Below are 24,024 nucleotides of genomic sequence, written 5' to 3'. Positions count from 1 at the left end.
CAATAATACATAACTGAAATTTCACAAGATTGTAACCTATCATTAACTCAATAAAAATTTTTTTAAAAAATAAAATAAAGTAAAAAATCTCACAACATGAAAAAAAAATACCTAGGAATAAACTTAACAGGGGGAGGGTGAAAGGGGTGATTAAGCACACGTGTGTGGTGATGGCTTGTAATTAGTCTTTGGGTGGTGAACATGATGGAATCTACATAGAATTTGAAACATGCTATGATGTACATCTGAAAGTTATATAATGTTATAATCAAATGTTACTGCGATAAAAAAATAAAAAATAAAAAGATCTATACAAGGAAAACTATAAGACATCACTGAAAGAAATCAATAATGACAAAAGAAATGGGAAGATATTCCATGCACATGGATTTGGAAGAATAAGCATAGTTAAAATGTCCATTCTAGGGGCCGGCCCGGTGGTGCAGCGGTTAAGTGCGCACGTTCTGCTTCTCAGCAGCCCGGGGTCCACCGGTTCGGATCCTGGGTGCGGACGGGGCACTGCTTGGCAAAAGCCATGCTGTAGAAGGCGTCCCACATACAAAGTAGAGGAAGATGGGCATGGATGTTAGCTCAGGGCCAGTCTTTCTCAGCAAAAAGAAGAGGATTGGCAGTAGTTAGCTCAGGGCTGATCTTCCTAAAAAAAAAAAAAGTCCATTCTACCTAAAGCAATCTATAGATTCAATGGAATCCCAATCAGAATCCCAATGACATTCTTCATAGAACAAAGAATCTTAAAATTCACATGGGTCAACAAAAGACCCTGAATAGCCAAAGCAATCCTGAGAAAGAACAACAAAGCTGGAGCATCACAGTGCCTGACTTCAAAACGTACTACAGACCCATAGTGATCAAAACAGCATGGTACTGGTACAAAAACAGGCACACAGATCAATGGAAGAGAACCGAAAGCCCAGAAATAAAACCACACATCTACAGACAGCTAATCTTCGGCAAAGGAGCTAAGAATATACAATGGAGAAAGGAAAGCCTCTTCAATAAATGGTGCTGGGAGAACTGGACAGCCACATGCAAAACAACGAAAGTAGACCACTACCTTTCTCCATACACAAAAATAGACTCAAAATGGACCAGAGACTTGAAGGTAAGAGCTGAAACCATAAAACTTCTGGAAGAAAATACAGGCAGTCCACTCTTTGACATCAGACTTAAAAGGATCTTACTGAATACCATGTCTACCCAGACAAGGAAAACAAAAGAAAAAAATAAACAAGTGGGACTTCATCAGACTAAAGAGCTTCTGGAAGTCAAAGGAAATCAAGATTAAAATGAAAAAACCACCCACCAAATGGGAGAAAATATTTGCAAATCATATATCCGACACGGAGTTAATCTCCATAATATAGAAACAACTCACACAAATGAACAACAAAAAAAACAAACAACCCAATCAAAAAGTAGGCAGAGGATACGAACAGACATTTTTCCAAAGAAGATAGATGGATGGCCAATAGGCACATGAAAAGATGCTCAACATCACTAATCATCAGGGAAATGCAAATCAAAACTACATTTAGGGGCCGGGGCCGTGGCCGAGTGGTTAAGTTCCCATGCCCCGCTTTAGAGGCCCAGGGTTTCGCTGGTTCAGATCCTGGGTGGAGATATGGCACCGCTCATCAAGCCATGCTGAGGTGGCATCCCACATAGCACAGACAGAAGGACGTGCAACTGGAGGATACAACTACGTACTGGCAGGCCTTGGGGAGAAGAAGAAGGGGAAAAAAGAAAAAAAAGATTGGCAACAGATGTTAGCTCAGGTGCCCGTCTTTAAAAAAAAACCCAAAAAGCAAAAAACTACACTTAGATATCTTACACCCATTAGAATGGCTATAATCACCAAGACAAAAAACAACAAGCGTTGGAGAGGTTGTAGAGAAAAGGGAACCCTCATCCACTGCTGGTGGGAATGCAAACCGGTGCAGCCACTGCAGAAAACAGTACGGAGATTTCTCAAAAAATTAAAAATAGAAATTCCATACAACCCAGCTAACCCACTACTGGGTATTTATCAAAAAAAACTGAAATCCACAATTCAAAGAGACTTAGGTACCCCATGTTCATCGCAGCATTATTCACAATAGCCAAGATGTGGAAGCAGCCCAAGTGCCCATCGACGGATGATTGGATAAAGAGTATGGGGTATATAAATACACAATGGAATACTACTCAGCCATAAAAAAAAAGATGTAATCGTCCCATTCGCAACCACATGGATGGACCTTGAGGGCATCCTGTGAAGAGAAATAAGCCAAATGGAGAAAGACAAACACTGGATGATTTCACTCCTATGTAGAAGATAATCAAACTTACGGACAAAGAGAACAATTTAGTGGTTACAAGGGGCAAGGGGTGTGGAAGGTGGCCACAAGGGGCGAAGCGGCACACTCACATGGTGTCTGACAAATATTAATGTACAACTGAAATTTCACAATGTTATAAACTATTATGACCACAATAAAAAAAAATATTTTTTTTAATTTAAAGAAACTAGGAAATCACTTAGGCTGCTAATACACTGGGAAGCAGAAATACGCTAAATCAATTAAACGTAATGTACTAGCCTTTTATTTCATTCTGGCTTTCTTCTCTTTTTCTTTCCAGTTCTTTTCGGTCATAATTCAGCCTTCGCAGGCACATAATTCCATACTGGAAGCTCTTTCTATTTACAAAAAAAACAAAATTACAGATGGAAACAGTCAAAAGCCTCCTAGCCAACGAGCAGGAACTATGTGCAACAACTGACCTGTGGAAGCTGTCCGCCATCTTCAGCTGCCCGCGCAGGTCCTTCTTGGTGAGATAGTCCAGCATGCGCGCGTCCACCAGGCACTCCATGAAGTAGCTGCGGTATTGCGGGAGGCCCAGGCTGGGCAGCCACTCGTTCCCGATCCAATCATGGTTCATGTCCCCGTAGGCGAGCGTCTGCTTTCAACAAGCAAGTACGATCAGTTCAGGAAAAAGAACACCCAAGAGGTCACAAGGGCAGTTTAAATAATCTTTAAACTGGATTTTTAACCTATTACATATCCTTAAAGCTTAAATGAATGACAACACTGTTCTTTATCATTTCAAAATAATTTGATCTCCTAGGTACTACCTTTTAAATTTGTCAGTAGAATTTTAACAGAAGGTATTATACCACTGAAAACCTATGACTCATTCGTGTTTATAAATTTAACCTATTTCCCCAACCACAATAAAAATGTAGCTGATAACACATGATCTTTCTGAAGTAATTTTTGTGTATAATAATATAACAACAAAGAATGATCACGACTCATGAACAAGTTTGAAGGATCAATCCAACTGTACACAAAAATATCTGTGGCTGGTTTTAATTTTAACACTTTGTTTTCCAAATTTCCTCAACAAAAAATCTGTTAATTTCAAAATCCGTGTAAAAAGTGAACTGAAGGGGCCGGCCCCGTGGCTGAGTGGTTACGTTGGCGCACTCCGCTTCAGCAGCCCAGGGTTTCACCGGTTTGCATCCTGGGCCTGGATATGACACTGCTCATCAAGCCATGTTGAGGTGGCGTCCCACATGCCCCAACGAGAAGGACCCACAACTAAAAACATACAATTACATACCAGGGGACTTTGGGGAGAAAAAGGAAAAATAAAATCTTAAAAAAAAAGTGAACTGAAAAATAGTTTTAAAAGAAGAGAGAAGCAAGACAACAACTGACAGAACTGAAAGGAGAAACAGAAAAATCCACAGTTACAGTCACAAGACCTCAACCCTCCTCTGACTCAGTCACTGATGGAACAAAGAAGCCAAAACAGGCAGACAGACCCCCTCAGTAAGGATCCAGAAGCCTTAAACAACACTATTGACCAGCTTGACCTAAGTGACGTTTCGTGGAACACCCCACCCAATAACAGCAGAATACGTTCATTTCAAGTGCGTATGGGATTCTCCAAGACAAATCTCAACAGATCTAAAGGGACTGAAATCATACAAACTATGTTCTCTGACCTCAACAGAATTAAATTAGAAATCAATAATAAAAAGATATCTAGAAAATTCTCAAGTATTTGGAAATTAGCATACGGCTAAATAACCCACGTGCCAAAGAAGAAAACAAGAGAAATGGGAAAATATTTCTAACTGAATGAAAGTGAAACACAATCTATTCAAAAATTGTAGGACATGGCTAAAGCAGTGTCTTGAGGGAAATTTATAGTATTAAACACTTATGTCGTAAATGAAGGAAGGTCTCAAAACAACAATGTAAGATTCTACCTTAAAAAACTTGAAAAAGAAGAACAAATGAAATCCACAGCAAGCAGAAGGAAGAAAATAAAAGAGCAGAAATCAATGAAACAGAAACAAGAAAAATAAAACTATGAAACTAAAATCTGGTTCTTCATAAAGATCAGTAAAATTGACTAAGCCCTAGACAGAGTGACTAAGAAAAAAGAAAAGACGTACATTACCAACATCAAGAATGAAAGAGGGGATGTACGATAGGACATAGACACTGAAAGGGAAAACTGTGAACAACTGTAAGCAACTTAGATAAAATGGGCAAAAGACATCATCTATGAGAGCAACTCATAAGAAAGAGATAAGTTGTATCTTATCAGGACTCAAATTTGCAGTTATAAACTTTCTCTCACATACACATAAAATCTTTACCTTAAATGTCTTCACTGGTGAATCTTACCAAATATTTATGGAAAAAATAACAATTCTACACTATTATTCCAAAAAAATGGAGAAGAAATGCCTAACTCATCCTATGAAGCCAGCACTATCCTGATACTACCAAAACCAGACAAAGACATTACAAGAAAACTACAGACCAGTATCTCTCATAGACACAGATGCAAAATTCCTGGACAAAATATGAGCAAATTAAATCAATAATAAATTAAAAGAATAAGCTATCACGACAAGTGAGATTCATCCTAGGAACATAAGGTTGGGTCAACATTTGAAAAATCAATGACATTCATCCTATCAATGGATTCAAAAGAAATACCACTATATCATCTCAAAAGATGCAGAAAAAGCATTTGACAAAATTCATCATTCATTTATGGAAATCTCAGCAATCTAGCAATGGAAGAAAACGGCCTCAACCTGATAAGGGGCATCTACAGCAAACACAGGGCTGACATCACACTTAAAGGTGAAAGACAATGTATTCTTCCTGAGATCAGGAACAAAGGGTCTGTTCTCACTAATTTTATTCAGCGCTGCGGTGGAACTCCTAGCCACGGTAACAAGGCAAGAAAAAGAAATCAAAAGCATAGGAATTGGGAAAAAAAAACCTGTCTTTATTTGCAGATGACCTGATTAGCAACATAGAAAATGCACCTACAAACTGGCTGTGAGAACTACAGCGAGCTTAGCAAAGCAGCAGGACACAAGACCAGGACACAAACACGAGCTGGGTTTCTAAATACCAGAAGTGAACTGGAAACTGAAATTTACAAAATGCCATTCACAATGTCATCAAAGTCATGAAATCCTTAGGGATAAATCTAACAGAATACAGCCAAGCTTTGTACAATGAAAAATAAGCACACACATTATATGTATCTACAGACATATCCAAAAAAGGCACTCGCTGCCCCTTTGTCCAAGACCAGCTGCGCCCGCAGGCCTTCTGCAGTCCCATCACAGAATCCCTGGACACAGTCCCTCTCAACTACCACCGTGCTCTGCCTTGAAAACAAGGCCTCTGGTCTAATTTATCACTTACACCAATCAAGCTGGAAGAAATGACTCACACTCCAACAAGAATGCTCAAATTCGAACAGAAAAAAACATTTTCACTATTTTCTCTAAGCAACCATGAGTGGGAAAAACATCAAATATTTTCGGGAAATCATCACACTGTCATGTTTTTCACTCTTTCAAACCTTACTCTCATCTCATATGCCTGAGACTTACGCATGAGCATCTGGTCTCATTTCCTTGCCTGTGATTACGTATTCTTAAATGGGCACACAACGCAAAGATTTCTAAATAAGAGAATTCCATGGAAGCGGAACCCTCCTCCTTTTTGTTTACTCATCATACACTCTAGTCACACTTCTTAAGTGGTCCAGCGTCAGATAACGTAGGTCAGCGACTGAGGATCAGGCCCAGTCCAGGGAGCCCTCCATCTCCCGGGCCGCCATCAGAGCCTTCTGAAAAAGCCCTTGACACGGATCTCCATCATCGGACAACACCTGGGCCAGAAGAGGCAGCCACTGCCCAGGGCCTGCTAATCCACCACTGAAATGATCACAAACACACTTCTGTGATCTCTGTAAACTGTGAGGGCCGGCGGCAGGGACTGTGGCTGTCCCGCTCACTCCTGTGTCTGCAGCAAGCAACACAGCCTCCCACAGACAGCCCACATGTGCCACTTGCTAAATGAAGGCACCCACGGCTCTCACCACACCTTGATGCTTTCTTCCCGAGGGCCCGAGGAAACCTTGAACCTCCCCTCGGCTTCAGAGCTGGCCACGAGGTAAGGGCACAGGAGAGGAACACTGTGTGACCGCGGCCCTCAGCAGACCGGGCGGCCTCACAGAGCCCAGGAAGCCTCTTCACTCCTCTCATCTAGGGGAGGCGACAGCGAGAGCAGCTCTTGCTTACTAGGAACACTGAGTGTTGGCTAACTCTGCTGCCGCGGGCACAGCTCACCCGTGTTTGCATTTCTACTGCAGAGAGCAAACATTCCGCTTATTTAATTTACACCTCGTGCCCCTGACACAGGGAATTTCCTACTCAAGTGCTGACAAAGTTCTGCTTCCTAGTGTGAAATACACCGACATTTAAGTAATTACGAAATGCACCCTTTTTAATTCACTGATGGTCATTAGTGGCCTTGTAAAGAGCTAGCTGGCCAGGTTAAATCATTAATGAGGATACTTATCTGGCGTAGCAGCACAGAAGGCCCAAATCAGGAGCAGAGGGCTCACACCATCATATTATAGCTTCTCTCTTCTTTTGTTAAAAAGAGAGAGAGAATTGGCTTTACGTTGGGAATACAAACAGAGGGAAACTGGCATTTCAACCAACAACTTGTACTCAGGAAAATTCTGATTTGAAACTATCCTGATTCTTTTCAGACATACAAGGATCCCGTGAGGACCCTGAGCGCTCCGCCCTCAGCAAGAGCCTCGGGAGACGCCGCCTGCTCACACCGCGCGGCTGTGCGGGTCCCTAAAGTGCGGCATGTCACACAGCAACGCTGGTGGGGTCACAGGCAGGGACATCGCTGTGTTAGTCGAGCTGTCTCAGAGGAAGGCTGCAAGACACGTGTGGCAGCTTTTTGTGAGCTGAAGAGCTGGGGAGCTGAAAACGGAAAAGTACATTAAGCAAGAAGAGGCTTAATTTCTGAGAATTCCATTAGTAAGAAAGCCTTTTGATCAGCACTTAGTAAAACACCAACACGAAGACCCGGACGTGACGTCTCCACAGCAACTCCTGTGCTGGAAAGTTCTCAGAATTCAGTTTTCCCACCGGCAGACCTTGCGGTTAAGTTACCCAAGCGGGTACTTAAATCCGCAATGTCAGGAGCCGCCGAAGCCCCAGGACCGCGTCCAGAAGCCGGTCCGCTACACAGAGCCGTCTACGCTAACCAGAACTGACACCACGGCCCCACGGAAGAGAGGTTCAAAATTGTCCATGAGACGTGCTCTTTAACTCTACGCTCTGCTTCCGCCTAATGCTTTCAAATCGTTAACAATATTCTGAAAAAGTTAAGATGTTAAAAATGTCAAGAAAAGTAAATTACGAGTTTTCATGCGCCAATTCTTTTTGTTGCTGTACATATAGTGAAGAATATAGTATAGAAAGTCTCCAACCTGAGCCCAGCTTCCCTCCTCATCCTCCTGATGTTACGTGGTTAGGAATGAAAAGAACACGGCTGTTAGTATCGGTGAGCTTAGTAAGGCAAGCAGATCAACTTCAGAAGGTGCAGCGAGACGGAGGGGAAAGTTCGAGAAATCAAGGTATCATGCAAAACGCATGCAAAACAACAATCCCAGCTTCTCGTGCAGGAGCCGAGGCCCCCCCGGCAAGCACACTCAGCGAGGGAGAAAATGGGCCAGACCCTCAAAATGGAGTGTTCGGCCGAGGCCTCTCCCTAAAGGAGGTGTGAATTCAACCTACTCTAAAGAGAGAGGGCCTACCAATGTAAAGTTCCTGGAAAAATCGAAAATAAGACAAAATACAGATCCTATTTTATACATTTGACTAATACCTAGCGGAAATACTTATCAGGAACAACTGAGTGTAAAATGACCTTTCTGTTTCCCACAAAAAGGCCGGGAATGGCGCCGCTTGTAAGTGGGGTGCCCTGGGAGGAGGACAGGCTCGGGGCGGGACTGACCATTTGTGGCGAGGCCGCGAGTGTTTCCATCTCCTCATGCATTAACCAGACATTTCCTGTGGTCTACGGTGACCCAGGGACCACCACATCCAGGGCAAGGGAAGCAGTGACAGAGAGGAAGGTGGCAGACACGTGAGCCACGGGCACACAGGAGGAGCAGGGGAGGCGAGGCCCGTCTCCCCCTCTTCTCATTTGAGATGCCCACGTAGAAAAGGAGAGAACATCGACCAGCTCGCCCTTCTTAAAGAGTGACCACACCTAATTAATGCTGTGTGGTCAGCCACACGAGAAGAGCCCATGATTCCTAGAGCTGGATCTGCCCTGCTGACCCCCTGAGGTATGTGAAATATAAAGAGAAGAAAATACATTTTGCGCCTCTCAAAGTGTGAGTAATTCTCCAGTGCCCATCAACCCACCCCATGGGAAAGGGCCTCAGCCCAGGAAGCCCACGCAGCCGAGCTCCAGACTGGGGGAGACGGCTCGGGGCAGGCGCTCCCAGGACGGGGCCTCTCGGCCTGCACAACCTCGCCGGGGGGCTCAAGAGGCAGGGAGCTGGACTGAGTGTGTCCAAAAGAAGGCCCAATCGCAACTGTACCGGAACACCGGCCCCACGTCCGGTCCCCGTCACTGCAGCCGCGGACAGCCAGGCCCCGCGGCTCTCAACGCAGAGCTTCCCGGGGGACGGGCTCTTCACCACTGGCCATTAACCTCAGCTCGCAGGACGCGAGCTTTCTCAAGACAGTTGATAAACACTTGGGGAAAACCACCCCAGCGCCTTCACTTGCAGAAAGGCCACTCTCATGTGAAATGATGGGGGAACAGGGACCAGATCGGATACTGCGACAAAACTTTCCACTGGGAGAAGAGCTGTCTGTGCGACAGGTGAGAACACAGGCTGACTGTCGCTACCACAACTCTTTACTAAGAGACAAAATCAAACAAACAAACAAAAAAGGCTCTTAACACTTTTTGTGCAAAGGAACTGAGGCCTGAATCGGGCCCTGACCTGCTACTCAGAGAAGCATGCCTGTGAGGCTCTTGGTTTCTTAATCAGGGTTTTTCTCTCGAGAGTAAACAAAAGCTAAAAGCAGAGAGTGGGCACTGGGCCAATGAAAAGAGTCTGCACTTTAGAAATGAGGCGTTGGCCTGCCCTTATCTCCCAGTAACCGCTAATGTTTTCATTAGATTAGTTTTTAACGTTTCAAATAGGAGGACCCTCTTTAAGGACGTTCGAGGTCTCCCCACGGGGAGCAAACCGGATGAGCACAGGTAATGCCTGGTGCCTGCGCACACGCAGGCTAATGGACTGCTCAGAACCCTGAGCTCCCAGGGCCCTCAGCGCCCAAAATGGAAGCACCAAGGGGCCCAACGTCACATTAGAGTAAAATACTGCTTATAGCGCAACTGGGGATCGAGGCTTTTTTCCCTTCACTTTTCATGAATTTATGTCTAAATTTGTGATCGCTACTGTTGTTTTCAGAAACTCCTACTTCTACGTTACAATGCAGCCACTGAAGCCAGGCTGTTAAAAAAGCATTCAATAAAGTATTTTTAACCACTCAGTTTTCACCCGTTAGAAGCTGTGACGTTTCTGCAGGCTGAAATTTTAAACCGGAGCCCTGGGTGTGTTTACGAAGACTTGGAGAAGCAACGTCAGGAGGGGATAAACTGCTTTCAGGGAGACGCACCGTTCTTGACGTAGGAGGGGCTGACGGACTCGTGAGGGACGTGATCGCCTGAATGGCCAGCCTCAGCTTCAGCCTGTGCAGAGGGTTGCTGATGCCGATCTCACGCTGGATCTCCGTGTCTGACAGGGTGGACATGATAGCCCCGCTTTTCATGTTGGCTCGGCAAGCGGCCACATACCAGGCTGGCATCCCAACCCAGAGCTAGAGACAGGAAATGTTGAGGCCAGAAGGTTATGCACACTGTGTGAAATGGATTAACACGTTCACATGAGTCACATACTTGATCCAGGATTGAAAGACGGCTATACCTCCAGCCAGACGACAACAGTTGGCCCATCCCATTGTGCGAAAGGTAAACCTTGTCTCCGGGCTTCCTCGAGCAACTCATGCCTACAAATAACCAGACAGTCATAGTGAAAGACTCGATCACACGCATACAGGAAGCAAGTTAGCAGAGTACTCGCTCTATACACTTTCACAAGCACAGTAGCACATATCTCATTATTTCCCTTTAATCTTCTAAACCGTCCACTTAACGGTAGTTTGGTACATGTCATGAAGCACTCCTGAACAATAGAATGCTGACGGACTCGACAAGGTTCTCTGTAGAATCATCTCCTCGCAGAATTAAAGAATTATTACCCACTTTAAAAAAACCCAGCAGAGCCTTTGTATCCAAGCTAGGACATTCAAGCGAAAACATACTCGCTCTTCTCTTTCTAAACGATGAGGGAAAATATGGAGAAAGAGGAAACTAGACCGGGTCTGAACAGAGAAGCCTGCCTCCGTGGGAGCTTCACAAACGTTCAGCGTTCACACCACCAACACCGAGAACAATGTGGATTTTTAACACTAGGAATGGTCTACTGTAGCAAGCAAGTAGTGGACTGGATTTTGGCTGTTTCTCTTCCACGTTGCTAGTTAGCTAACTAGGTATTTGCTAAATTCAGACATTGGGTCATTCTGTGGTTTAACCCACAGGCTTCAAATCCAGAAAATTTCAACCCGGACAGTTTCTACCAGGACCCCAGACGGAGTGTGAGCCTAAGATGCCCTGCGCTGACAGCTACCGTGGGGCAGGAGGCAGGGAGGAGTCCCAGGGCCCTCGTGAGATCAGAAATATTCTGTAGGCCTGATTTTAAAATAGGCGAACTGGAACTTTACCACATTACCATCTTTGCAAATGATTCTGTCTACTGGGAACATGGCTATGTAAGAGAGAACAAAGAAGCTTCACGAATCTTATCTTACTGCTTTGTGCTGTTTACCTCCAAGCCTTTCTAAGACACCCTATTACTTTGACAGGGAGAGCCTCGGAGAGGAGACGGGGCTGCTCACCGCACGCGCCCCGACACCCCAAGTCATTTTCCATAATCATTTCTACAGAACACGTCGTCGAATCTTTTACTTCTAAAGATACGTAACAGCTCTTCAACATATTGAAATAGTATTAGACTTTTCTTAAGACTATGAAGTCTACGGACAATTAAAGCTCAAAACGTTTCACACAGGATCTCAAGTAAGTGTGCCTTAAGTCACCCTGAGGCTTCTGGGGAATAACAGATATCCTGGATAGCAACTATCCAGGATAATTCTACCAGAGGATGCAACAAATATCTTAATAGCTCAAGTAGAGTTAACAAGGGGCAAACTTCTCTAGTTCAAATAAGCAAAGCTACTCATAAATAAAAAAGCAGCCAAGTCCACTGGAACTGCCGTCCCCCTGACACAGGAGGCCAATGCTGGACGGAGGGGAGAGGAGGGCCTCGCTGGGCGGGACCGACCGCCAGTGTGCTGAATTAAGTGCCACTTTGTGTTTCCTGGGGACAAGTTCTCCTCGAGGACAGCGGCTCTATCTTATGCAAACACGTCTGTGAGCCATAGGAGCCATACGAGCAAGACAGACACCTCCTCGGCAGACAGAGCAGGGAAAGACCTGAACCCTGACAGCACGGTCAAGGCCCAAGTCCTGCCCGCCTGGCCCGGCAGAGGGGCGGGGATGGCACTGGTGCCAGGCCAACAGGGCTTTCCGATCCCCACACTCTGAAGTGAACTAAACAGGTACTGAGTCCGGGGCACTTGGCAGAGAGTTCATTTTTCATATGAAACAGACACTCACTGTACACAGGAACATAGGGTTAAAAATAGTCTGGTAATTCCATCATCTGGGGACTGGTGCACACCCTTCTGACTTCACCTGCAATGGTCGTTGGCTTTTATCAACAGCTTTCTCTAGTATGGATTACTTCTGGGTTTCACAGTGCAGGCCCAGCGCCCTGCTGAAAGGGCGATAAGGCAATGGAGGGAGAACGATGCATCTCTTAGATGCCGCCGAGAGAGACGCGAGAAGTGAGCTTGAGGGCAGAGGAGACCCCAGCTGGGCGGCCGGCCCAGGTCTCTGTCTGCTTCCAGCTCCCTCCCCTATCAGGCTAGTTGGTGACCTTGAAGACCCCACACGGAGCCAGATCCCTGCGTTATCACCCCAGGCAGGAACACCAGCACCCCCTTCTTCTCTGGGGGTGACTGTTCTGTCACGTGAAGAAGGCCCCTGCCCGTGGGAGAGGAGAGGGCAGCGCCCCTGGAAGCTGTGCAGGGCAGGGCGAGCACAGGATGCGGAGACCAGACTGGAGACGCCGGGGCCAGCGCCACTCCTGCCCTCTCTGGAGCTCGGTTTCTCGAACAAATATGCTCCCTTCTTGCTTGGTCTAGGAACTGCCTTTCCCTGTTGGCCACTGAGAACGGCCTCAGGCAGACGGCCGCTCTCCTTCGTTTGTGACTACTCATCAGAGCACTTTCTAAGAATCAACAGAACCACCCGTGTGGTTCGACTTCACTGCAACCAGAGATCACCACGATAGCTGCTGAGTCCTCGCGACAGCTAACCGCCAGGGCACGAGGTCGTCTTCTACTGGCCCTTCGCTCCAAGGCCTGAAACCCGAGAGATCGAAGGCGGCGGGCCTCTCAAGTGCCGTGCGTTTCTCTGCATCCTAAGTCTACCCGAGGCACCCAGCTCTGTTCTGCAGAGGCTGAGGCAGAAGCTGATATTCTGGGGCAATGAGGTGTATTCTGTGTGCCCAGATTCTACGGCCCCAAACCACTGCCCAGAAGCAAACAGAAGACTCGTCTGCTTTCTGTTGTTACGTATTTCCCTCCTCTGCTTGGAGATACTGCAATCTCTGTCATCGCTTTGTCCACCCTTGGGATCTGCGATCTCCGTTTACAGAGAGCTACTCGAGAAACAAGGGCGGGGCTGCCGTCCCTGCAGAGTAAAGGGACGAGCGCTGGGCCCGCCATGGTCAGCCAGCAACTCGCGGCTGCTTGGCTGGGACTTGACCTCCTCCCTCGAAGATCATTCTAGACCCCAAGGGCGATTTTTTAAATACCTCTATACCAGGAAACTGATGTGCCATGCTTCCCAGCCTTAAAATTAGAGTCAGAGGAAAAAGACATTCAGAAATATGCTAAATCCCCTGGGGAACAGGCACACGGATGAGACAAAGATCATGTAACCCGTGAGTGACGGCGTGTGTTTTATAACTAGGACAGGAGATGATGATGAAGTTATCTTTCATAACGAGAAGCGGTGTGGGCTTTGCTGACCAGACCCCAGATAAGGTGTACCATCCAAGCGACACACGCACCTCGTTTCTCTGAGGCCGACACGTTCAGTACCATGGCACCTTGCACCAACACCTGCTGGGCTCATGTCACAAACACGGCTCCACGGCCCACACAAAGCACTACTCCCGCCATGGGGTGCAGCTCGCTGTCAGAGGCTGGGGGTGGGGGGCGGCCAGGGTGAGGGGACCCGGCACAGCTCTCAGCAAAGCAGCACGACTCTCCCGGAACCTCAGTTCAGAGCCTGAGGCTGGTGACCGCCAACGCCACAGGCTGTAACACACGCTCAGCACAGCACACCCTCCGCCTCAACTTACCCTGTGACCACACTAGAGTCAACCAGGGAGAAACGGGAAAGAGAGCATTAGAACACCAGGTTACTTAAGGCGACGGAGTTCAGACAGCACCAGGGACGCCCGGCAACGCTGTGGGAGCACCGCCAAGCGGACGAACACAGTGATGTCTGATTTCACGCCAGCGGTACCCTCCACGGATTCATTAAGCATGTCCAGCACCGAACGCGCCCACCACTCTCTTTTATGTACCTTTGACAAAACCTGAAAGTCAGCTCTCCACCGAAGTCACCAGGTTCTTGAAAACTCTCTAAAAGTGGATGTGTTTGGCTGTGTGACTTTGGCAGCTAAAGGCACACTTTTGAGGTAATAAAAAGAAATATTTCTGAGGACCGTATTTTGATTCTTACCTCTATAATGCCATAAACGTAAAGCTGTATTCCAATAATACTTTTTCCGGATAACTCAAACATTTTCCCACAATTATAAATAAAGCATTTTTCCTAAAGTCAATTTTATTTCTGGTTAACTGACAGAACTAAAATTACCCACTGTAGTCAGACAAATAACCTCCATACTTTGAATTTTTCCCTACTAACTTACTAGTACATCCTAGAACTTGCCGTGCACGACCACAGAGTTCAGAGAACGGCCTGCCCCTGGACAGTTACAGCTATGGTGACACAGAAGTGCAGGGCCAATGCCATCACGGGGAACCCGGAGCTCCAGAGAAACCCGCCTACCACCCACCCCCACACACGCTCCCCACGCAGCGGGAAACGGAGTCACGTGCCGGGACAAACAATAAAGGCTGTCTCCACACAGCCAAGTGCTCAAGCATACCTCCTGCGAATTACAAAATAAATTTAGAAAACAAGGGTGACCCAAACTTGGGCCAATTTGAATAGTCTGTGACCCTACAGGAACCATGAACTTCCGGGGACGAGGACCGAGGCGCACTGCCACAAACCTTACGGATTTTATTCCAGCATGTGCAAGCGTGTGCACTAGAACACGTCAGCAAAATCTAACGGACACATTTTTCCTGGCAGGGCTCCAGGAGGCAAAAGGCCTGGCTGGGATACGTTTCACAAAGGCAAATGGCAATTACCCAAGTTACTTTAAAACATTTTTATACAGTTCAAAGACAGCAACGTTCAAAGCACGTTTTGCTGTTCAATGGTGTCTGCGGATTTCCATTCACGGGGACCTGAAAGACTGAGTATTCCTAGGGCATGGTGAGCAATAACAGAAACAACGGCACTTCGCCTGAAATAAGACCAGCAGTGGGCCAGTCACGAAGATCAGCACGATTCTGAGAAGAGAACGAAAATGAGGCAGGGTTCACAAAAGGGAACCCAACCGGCAACTCTACAGCTAAAGGCACGTGGCCTCTAGGGGAGAGGGTCCCCGGGCCCCAGCGTGGTCCTCGGGGCGCACTGTAGGCCCGGGTGCCACACCAATGAGGGTGTCTCAGGGTACTTGAGTGGCCAGACGACCTTTCCTATCGTCAGAGTGACCACAGAACCTACCAATCGTCAGCCTGTCCCAAGGCCCAGCTTTGCCATCTGACCACTGGCTCTCGCCCGTCTTCCCCATTCTCAAGGTCAGCGCTTCCCTCTGGGACTGCTAACTGCCCCTTCTGTCGTAGAGGGCGGTTCAGTTTCAGTTTTCAGTCACCAGTTCACTGGGATACTGTCTCTCCCTACCTCATTCATCTACTTAATTCTGGTTGACATACGGTCAACCAACACACAACCTGCTCCCGATCAGAACGAAGCCAGAGAAACACGCACACACTATTCCATGCCCCTACCCCGGGGCTTCGCAGCGTCTGAGCACCTTTGCAGAAAATGATCACCCTGCTATCACCTATTTTCAGAGTCAAGACAAATCGGAATCAAAATTTAATAAACAGACCACAAAATCACGAGTCTATTGAAGATAAAAATACAAAATCTACCGGAGGAGGAAAAAAGGGGCAACACAGCGAATATTTCCTGACAGATCATAGCCCGCACGGCAAACTCTGAATGCTGGTGATCAAGTCGGAGCGGTGGCTGCAATTACACACTCAGTTCTCCCTATTTTAGGATGGCTGGCACTGTTGCCAGTGCTTTACGTGTGTTTATGTAGCGACAGATGTGTGTCTAACACTCACAAAGCCGTGTGAGGCGCATACCGCTGCACTCCCATCTTAGAGGAGGAAACTGGGAGCGCAGCAAGGCTAAGCGGCCCCTCCCCCTAGAGCTGACGCACCGGAGCCGGACTCGGGGCCCCCGCCTGGCGGGGAGCCCTCCTCGTCAGACAGCTCTCCGGGGGACGGGAGCCTCCCCTGAGTCCTCTCCCCCTTCCTGAGCAGAGGCTCTCAGCCCCCCAGGAAGCACAGTCTGTTAAAAGCTTTAGGTTAACCTTTCAGAAGGTAATATAGACACATAAATAGATACTACATTTATTAAATAAACGTTAGTTAAAAATCAGGCACAACTGAGAAGTGTTCAGTGAGATGGACGAATAACGAAAAGCTTACTTTTTTTGAAGTTTTTGGTTTTTCTCCGCCTGTCCTCCCAGTTTGCTGAGTCCCAAGGCATCCTGAGCTGAGTTTTCGGTCTCTGAAACGCCAGCTGTGAGGGCCCAGCGGTTGAAACAGCGAGAGAAATCAACACGGCCACATTAGGTGAGTTCAGAAACAGGTGGAAGAGCACTTGCAGGCAAAGAACACCTCTAAAGGCTAAGTTTCTGACTAGGCAACCAAGGCACGAGAATGCTCGAGAGACAGTGAGCCCCTTCTGTCTGGGACGCCAGGTTGTTCAGGGCCAAAGAACGTCCACCGTGGCTCTCTGGGTCGCATGTGTCCCAGAGAAAACATACGCCTCCTGAGCTTTCACTCCCTGAGAACGCCCAGCGTCTTCGACAGACCGCCCGTGGGAACAACCGGGGGCACACAGTAGGCACACACACGGCAGGCCCCCCGCCTCCATCCTAAGGGTTAAGAATGTTTGCTGGAAGCCACCCACCTTGTCCTAATGCCTCCTTGCCGGCATGTCCAGGTCGGCCCTTTTCTTTCTTGCCAAACAGGCGGCCAATGGAGGACTTGATGCCCTTCTTCTTGGGGGCTTTGTGGAGCGAGTCCTGGCTACTATTACTACTGCTGGGGTTGCTCACGGGGCCGTCCTGTGAGCCTGTGGAGCTTTGGGGACAGAAAACGATCTTGAATGAGCGCCCTCGTCCCAACACAACGTTCCATTCACAGGCACTAGAACACTCCACGCTTTTAATACTTGCTCTTCCAACTACACGAGCATTCCAAGTCTCCTCCAGGCATGTCTCCTTCGCAAAATGCATCGCGTGTAGAAACGAAGGCTCCCAGCCATCCCACCACGGAGAACCGTTTCTGAGGAGCTGAGGCTCTGAGCCGGAGCTCTCCTTCTGAGAAGGCTTCCAGTCCGAACCATGGAAGGCAGAGAGCACCATGAGCCCACCTGAGGGCTGCCCCTCGGCTGTGAAGATGCTCTCCCAACCGGAGGCCTGACCCCAGCGCCCCAGCAACCTCCCCAGTGCCACCGTCCCTGCCGCGAAACAAGAGCCACAGGGCCTACTGCAGAGGCGGCGAGGATGGACACCTTCACCCGCCACCGAGGGCTGCCAGGGCGGGACAAAAGCACAGCCCGTGGTAGTTTGACATAGGAGCACACTAGTCACCCACTGGCTCTCATGGTCCCTGTGGGGAGGCGCTTGGAGCGCTGGGGACGAGGTGGGGCTCTCCACAACTCAGAGGCAGAGAGCGCGTCCCAGTGGCAGGACACGGACGGTCCTGCAGAGCAACGGTCAGAACACGCCACATGCTTAGCAAATGCTCCACAAGAAGAGAAAGTTCTCACAATAGTCAATTTGCAGACTCTGAAGAAATGAAGGCTTTCTAAGATTGCTGCTATCACTGAACTCTCTTTCTAAACTCACGTCGCCCAAACAGACAGCATCTGCTGGGCTCACCTGAGCTCCCAGGGCAGCCCGAGGGCATCATCTAAATCAACTCAACTCAATTAACCGGTATTTCTTTAAAGTCATCATTCTGACTTTTTTCCCCAAGAAGAGAGCAATGGATTTCTGAAAGCTGAGCATGGGAAGGCGGTCTGTTTGGAGCCGGGCTAGGGTGGGACGCTGCCCTCCTTACTTCTGTAAGTCCCTGAGGTCCTCGTGGCCGACCGTGTGCAGCGCCCCTTTGTGCAGCCTGTCCAGCCGAAGGGACCGCAGGGAGGGCAGGGGCGAGGTTTCACATTTTATTGTCGTCTTGTCGTCTCGTACCTCTTCTAGGGAGGTTGGCAACTGAGGGGTTGAGACCAGTGTAAAATTAGTGAACAACACACTGTGACCAAAAAAACCCCACAACACATAGGCTTTAAATTATAACCATAAACTTATGTGGAAATCCATGAGCTATGCTTTCTGCTGAGTACAACCAGCCTCGTTTTAGCCCAACGCCACGTTAAAGGACCGTCTTACTTATCAGGAGCAGGAGCACAGAGCAGAGCCCGACTCCTGGCCTATGAGCACCAGAACGAGTGCAGAGACCCGGGCAGGACACACGGGCACTCCTCCTCCTGAGCCTCCTCGCAGCCCGAGGGCCCGCCCGCCCTAGGATCCTAGGCCACCATGAGGACAGCCACTGAAGGGCACCGAGATCTGAACCACGCCCAAAACCTCGTCCTCACACAGCACGCACGGCACTCACTGTCCCTGATGAGGAGCTGAAGATGAACGTGTTTATCTCCTGATGCATTCAGAAGAAACACCAGAGAGGGCAGAAACCTCTTGGGTAAACTGTCCAGAACTTTTTGTTTTGGGAGAAAAAGAGAAATAGCTTGTACCATGATCCACTATCATTTTGAGTAGTGATGCACCTTCCTGGACTCTGTAACAAGTGGAAAAGCGAAAAGGGATCTAACTCCTCCATCCCAGACACGCCTGTCTGTCTCATACGTCTCAGCGTGCAGAACAGATGCTATAAACTGAGGTCTTTCTACGCGGTTTAAAAGCAATTTGTTCAAGCCGGCTCAAAGCAGTCCTGGCCTTCCACTGGAAGATCCTCTCCTTCAGACTGCCAGTTTTCCCGTGTCGGGGAACGTGAGGACAGGAAGGAGGCGGTGGGGAAAACGTTAACCCCGGCAGGTCTTACTGATCCATGGGGCTCCGTGGTTAAGGCAGGGCTCGAGTTCTCAAAACGTGCGTGGCAGGCGTTTGTACAAACAGCAAGACCTGAGCAGCCAACTTGGGCTTTTTTAATGCGACTGTGTAGACTATCGCTCCACTGCAGCCCCACAGTGGCTCAGTGACAACCAAGGGGCTTAGTGCAAAACGGAGTCGAACTCATTTAAGATAGAACCTTAAGCCGTAGCTGGATAGATTCCCCATGCTCTCCTGATTTCAAATTACAATCTGCAGACAACCAAAGGCTACGACGGCTAGAAACTATCAATACGAAACTGAAACAGGGAGAGATTTCAAACTGAGGTTAAAACAATCACCTATAAAAAACAAAAAAGAACAGGACAGGGAGCAGTCCACGGGACTGAGTTCACTGTCCTCAGCGGAGACAGAGCTCAGGAGGAGAGGCCCGCCCCGGCCAGTGGCTGCTCCCATTGTGCCCCCGTGCTGAGGGGCCCTGCCCAGCCCGGGGCCCGCCAGGCTGGGGCCTGCACGCTCTTTCAGAGCTGACTGGAACGAAGCTCCCCGACAGCTGGGGGGTCACGGCGGCGTAGGCCAGGGACGCTGAGGAGGAGGACAGTGCGCGGCCCACGCCACCCGTGTCTGCACCATGCCTGCACTCCTGCCTTTCATCCTCACCACAGCCCCACAGCAAGGCCCTCGAAGGAGCCAGCCAGCCAGCCCACAGTGCCATGAGCAACAGGGTCAGGCTGTCCTGCCTGGACGTCAATCAACACGCTCCTTCCTTCCCTGAGAAAGCCTTCCCACCGAGGGAAACACGGATGCGAGTCGGCGGGACTGAGGGCGTGCTGTGCGCCGCGGGGCCGGTTATAAGCTCTCAGCTCCTTGCAGATCGTGCACAGATGGCACCGTCTGCGGCCACCCCGAGGAGCGCGCTTCTGTCGTTGTCTTCACTTAAACAGGAGGGCAAACCAAGGCGCAGAGAGGGCGAGCAGCACACCCGGGTCACAAATCATCACTGACAGCGGGGACTTGAGCCTGCGTTTCGCTGAATCGCCACGGTGCTCTGCGCAGCGGAGGGCTCCCACGGCTGCCACCCAGCTCATGTGCTCTAAGCGCTGCGGTCAGAGGACAGCTGCCCGAGCATCCGAAGGGCGGCCTACGAGCGCAGGCTCAGGCAGCTTCTGGGTGGGGGTGCAGGCTATGCACATGGGGTGAAGGTTAGGAGGAAGGCATTCTGGTCCACAGATCTGCTCCCCAGTGCGTGCACGTCCTCCAAGAACAGGGAGGCCCGATTCACGACTATCTATAAGGAGAAGAGGCCCGCTGGCCCCCGCTGTCAGGGACGAGTGAGGAGGTGAGAGAATCTGCAGAGAAGTCAGGCCGTGGGGGAAGCGACTCAGTGTCCTGGTTTTGAAATCAGACCAGTCCACACTGCAGCGTTCCCTAACTGTGTGCCCCTAGGCACAGCATGTGGCCTCTCGGAGCCTCTGTTCCACATCTGTCCATGGGGATAACAACAGTAACCTGCATCTCACAGGAAGTCCATGAGGACGAGAGAGCAGACTGGTAGAGCACTCAGCACAGGGCCTGGCATACAGTAAGAGCTCATGACAGCTAGCTATGTTTTTTTTTTTTTTTGAGGAAGATTAGCCCTGAGCTAACTACTGCCAATCTTCCTATTTTTGCTGAGGAAGACTGCCCCTGAGCTCACATCCGTGCCCATCTTGCTCTACTTTATATGTGGGACACCTCCCACAGTATGACTTTCGCAAAGGGGTGCCAGGTCCACACCCGGGATCCGAACCGGCGAACCCCGGGCTGCCGAGGAGCAGAACATGCGAACTTAAGTGCTGCGCCACCAGGCCGGCCCTTCTAGCTATGCTTATTAAAATTAGTTTTTCCCCAAACTAAAATCTGTGGCTCTGCTTCAGTAATTTCTCATTGAAAAAATACTATAGCCATTATAAATAAGCATGCAACGATGAGAAGGCAAATGAGTGGAAGAAAGGCACACCCTTACGCCTGTCCCAGCATTCTATGCAAACCACCAGTGACCTGTCTCCAACAGGACAATCGTCATTTGTGACATGCCAGGTGAGTGTCAACATGTCCATTTAAATGTCAGTGATTCACAGGGCTCATTCATGCCAAATGACAGGTGCCCGTCAATACTTCAGAGAAACAAAGGTATGTTAAATTACTAAACACTTGACCTTTCTACGATGTTTCCTTAAATCACTAGGCTGACGGACGCATGCAAAGAAATGAAGAGAAACCAGATTTACTGCATACTCTGAAGTTAAAAATTCAAGGATCAGTACAGGTAAATATATTAAAAAGAGAATGACAAGACAGATATAAGCGAGCTGAGATTCAGAGAAAACATAACTGGAAATGGAACATCTTTTTCACCATGAAATTTAAACAGTAAGTTACTCAAGATTTACTAGAGAAACACTATAAATCGTTACTCAGGGAGATAAAATTCTATTACAACATATACAATTTATTAAAATACAGCATTTTATAGAACAAAGGGCCCTAACAGTTGTCTATTCTAAGCCAAACTTCTCTAGAACTTAGTTTGCCCTAATGAAAAACATGTCTCTAAACATCAATTTAGTTGATGAGGAAGTTATTGCAAGACTTACTATAAAACTGAACAAACCTACTTTTAGTTATTAATCACCTATTGGTCATTCATATAAAATTCTTACCTAGAAATTGATTTAAAATTTCTCAAACACAAATTTTTGGATTAAAGCAGGGTACCCTGTGAAAATACGTAAGGATAAAAGCTAGCAGAATAGCAGGTGGAATCTTCACATTCTATGATTCCTATGAGATATGTGAATTTAAAAAATAGTCTATTAAAGGCATTAATTGTTTATGTCCAACAAGTTGATGAAATTTACAGTCTTGAATATAAGCATCAAAACCAAAAGGTATACTGTTTGTGTCAAGTTTCCGTTAATTCTATACTTGGTGGATTATCTCTGTATATATAAAAGATTTCATTTCTGAATTATACAAACCCTACACAGTTTGAATAAAAGCACTCTGATCCAGCGATATCATGCCTGTATCCACATCTGTTGTACAGTGACACAGCAGTAAAAACGTATCACTACTGAGGGAAAAAGACACTATGTCATGAGAAACGAAGATAACGCAGAAACCCCACTAATGAGCCCCAATGGCCCCCCCACACACACCATGGCCCCCACTGTGGCGGTTCCCTGAGCACCCCGTGGAGGGGGTGTCACAGCGCGGGCTGAGGCCTGGACTAACAGTGACAAAATAAACAGAAGGATGACACAGGAAATCAAAACTAAACACGGAAGCAGACACAGCGTCAGCCGGCACACACAACTACAAAAACAAGGAAAAAGAAAAACAGAACTGTTTTTACAAATTCTCTGAAAGGAAATAAGCATGAAATTGTCAAAGAGCTTAAAATATCAGCTAATGAGCTAACGATGTAAATTATAAAAATACTATGTCAAAACACCGCGAAATGGACTAGTTACCATTTCGGACGCTACTAAAGCGATTCACGGTTCATTTAATTACATGCAGGCTAACAACGCAACTAAAAACGAAAATGGGTGGTAGCAGAAGAAATGAGAACGGAAGCGCAGTTAGAAAGCAGAACGCTGTCAACATGATTTCATGCATTCACAAAACCCAGACTAAACACGTGAGAAAGCTAGGCACTATTCTTTAGAGCAGCACGCTGTCGCGGTCCCTGCACTTCCAGAGGCTGCGCACGAACGCAGCCCCGCGCTTCCCCGGGGAGGCCAAGCGGCAGCGCGCTCTCACTCACGCCACCCTGGATTCACCTGCAGAACCGGTGCCAAGCATGCCACCGAGGGCATTATTAAGAGGACCGATTTAGCTTTTTCTTCAGTTTTGTTTTTGACGGCATATTCTGTACCCTCCAGTCAGGCATCCCGAACGTAAAGACAGACAGCACTGACTCTCTCTGCACATTTTCCTATATGTTACGATGGCTGCTGTATTTACTTTTGTTACACTGTCTATCGCTGGAAAACAAAAATACCCCCCTAGCTGCCGAACCCTGCAGAGCTGACCACGCTCAGAGCTGAACAAGTGAAAACTTCTCTGGAGTTCAGGCATCACCCCAATATTAAAATTAATTTGTCACCATGCTATTGTTGAATGATTAAATATGAGTTGGTTTTAAAAATCTCAAACCTCTGAGCATAACAAGTGTACCTGATTTTCTTCCAGGTTAAAAATAAAGCATATTCATGGTGTCCAAGACTTAAATCAGGTGTGTCGGGGGCGAGGGGAGACAGCACAAGAAAAGACAAATCCTTACCGGAGTCATGATACCTAGTCTGTCCACCTCCCGAGCTGGGCTGTGCGGAATCCTTCGCGGGGTGGACCGGCCACTGTTCGGAGGAGAGGAGCCGGCGAGCGAGGAGGCAGGGTAGAGGGGAATGGAGCTCACTGATCTAAAACGACGAAGATTGCCAAAACTCCCACTGCCAACTCGAGACTCAATCTCCTCCGCCCGCTGCTCTGTGTTTTCCTTTTCTTCCTCTATCAACCTAAAGTAAAAACAAAACAGTCATCCTTCCTTCATTAGCAGACAGATTAACGGGTTCAGATGAAAAAATCGGTGCTTGCATTACTGTAAGGAAACTCCAATGACGGTTGCTCCAACAATGAACACTTCAGCAAAAACGTTCTACTTTTTCTCTCTTTAACACACACGGCTTCGGAACAGCACAAAGTACACCTTCCACTGAGTCTTACCAACTATCTCTGATCACTCGCGTTTGATTTTATTTACGTACCCCACAAGTCTGGAGGGGCTAGTTGGCAACTCTCTTACCACACAACGAGATGTTTGAA

General features: G+C 47.8%; 1 protein-coding gene across 3 annotated transcripts in view; it reads right to left on the bottom strand.

Annotated features, from left to right (window-relative positions):
• LOC123282354 (liprin-alpha-1-like) overlaps positions 1-24,024 on the bottom strand; it is an 85,026-nt gene that overhangs the window by 14,643 nt on the left and 46,359 nt on the right. For 2 of the 3 annotated variants that reach the window (XM_070487870.1, XM_070487871.1), the window contains exons 15-22: positions 23,486-23,717; positions 18,146-18,297; positions 16,989-17,161; positions 16,502-16,595; positions 10,369-10,450; positions 10,061-10,261; positions 2,783-2,958; positions 2,601-2,698 (exon numbers count right to left, since the gene is read on the bottom strand). In XM_070487870.1, coding sequence (XP_070343971.1) covers positions 2,601-2,698; positions 2,783-2,958; positions 10,061-10,261; positions 10,369-10,450; positions 16,502-16,595; positions 16,989-17,161; positions 18,146-18,297; positions 23,486-23,717 — 1,208 coding nt within the window. Of the gene's footprint in view, positions 1-2,600; positions 2,699-2,782; positions 2,959-7,845; positions 7,873-10,060; positions 10,262-10,368; positions 10,451-16,501; positions 16,596-16,988; positions 17,162-18,145; positions 18,298-23,485; positions 23,718-24,024 lie in introns of all 3 variants that reach the window. The other variant, XM_070487869.1, reaches the window with a different exon arrangement.

The sequence above is a fragment of the Equus asinus genome, chromosome 17, assembly GCF_041296235.1.
Source record: "Equus asinus isolate D_3611 breed Donkey chromosome 17, EquAss-T2T_v2, whole genome shotgun sequence".
Classification (NCBI taxonomy): domain Eukaryota; kingdom Metazoa; phylum Chordata; class Mammalia; order Perissodactyla; family Equidae; genus Equus; species Equus asinus.
Note: the sequence above shows the minus strand (reverse complement) of the source record. Positions and strands in the feature narration are given on the sequence as shown.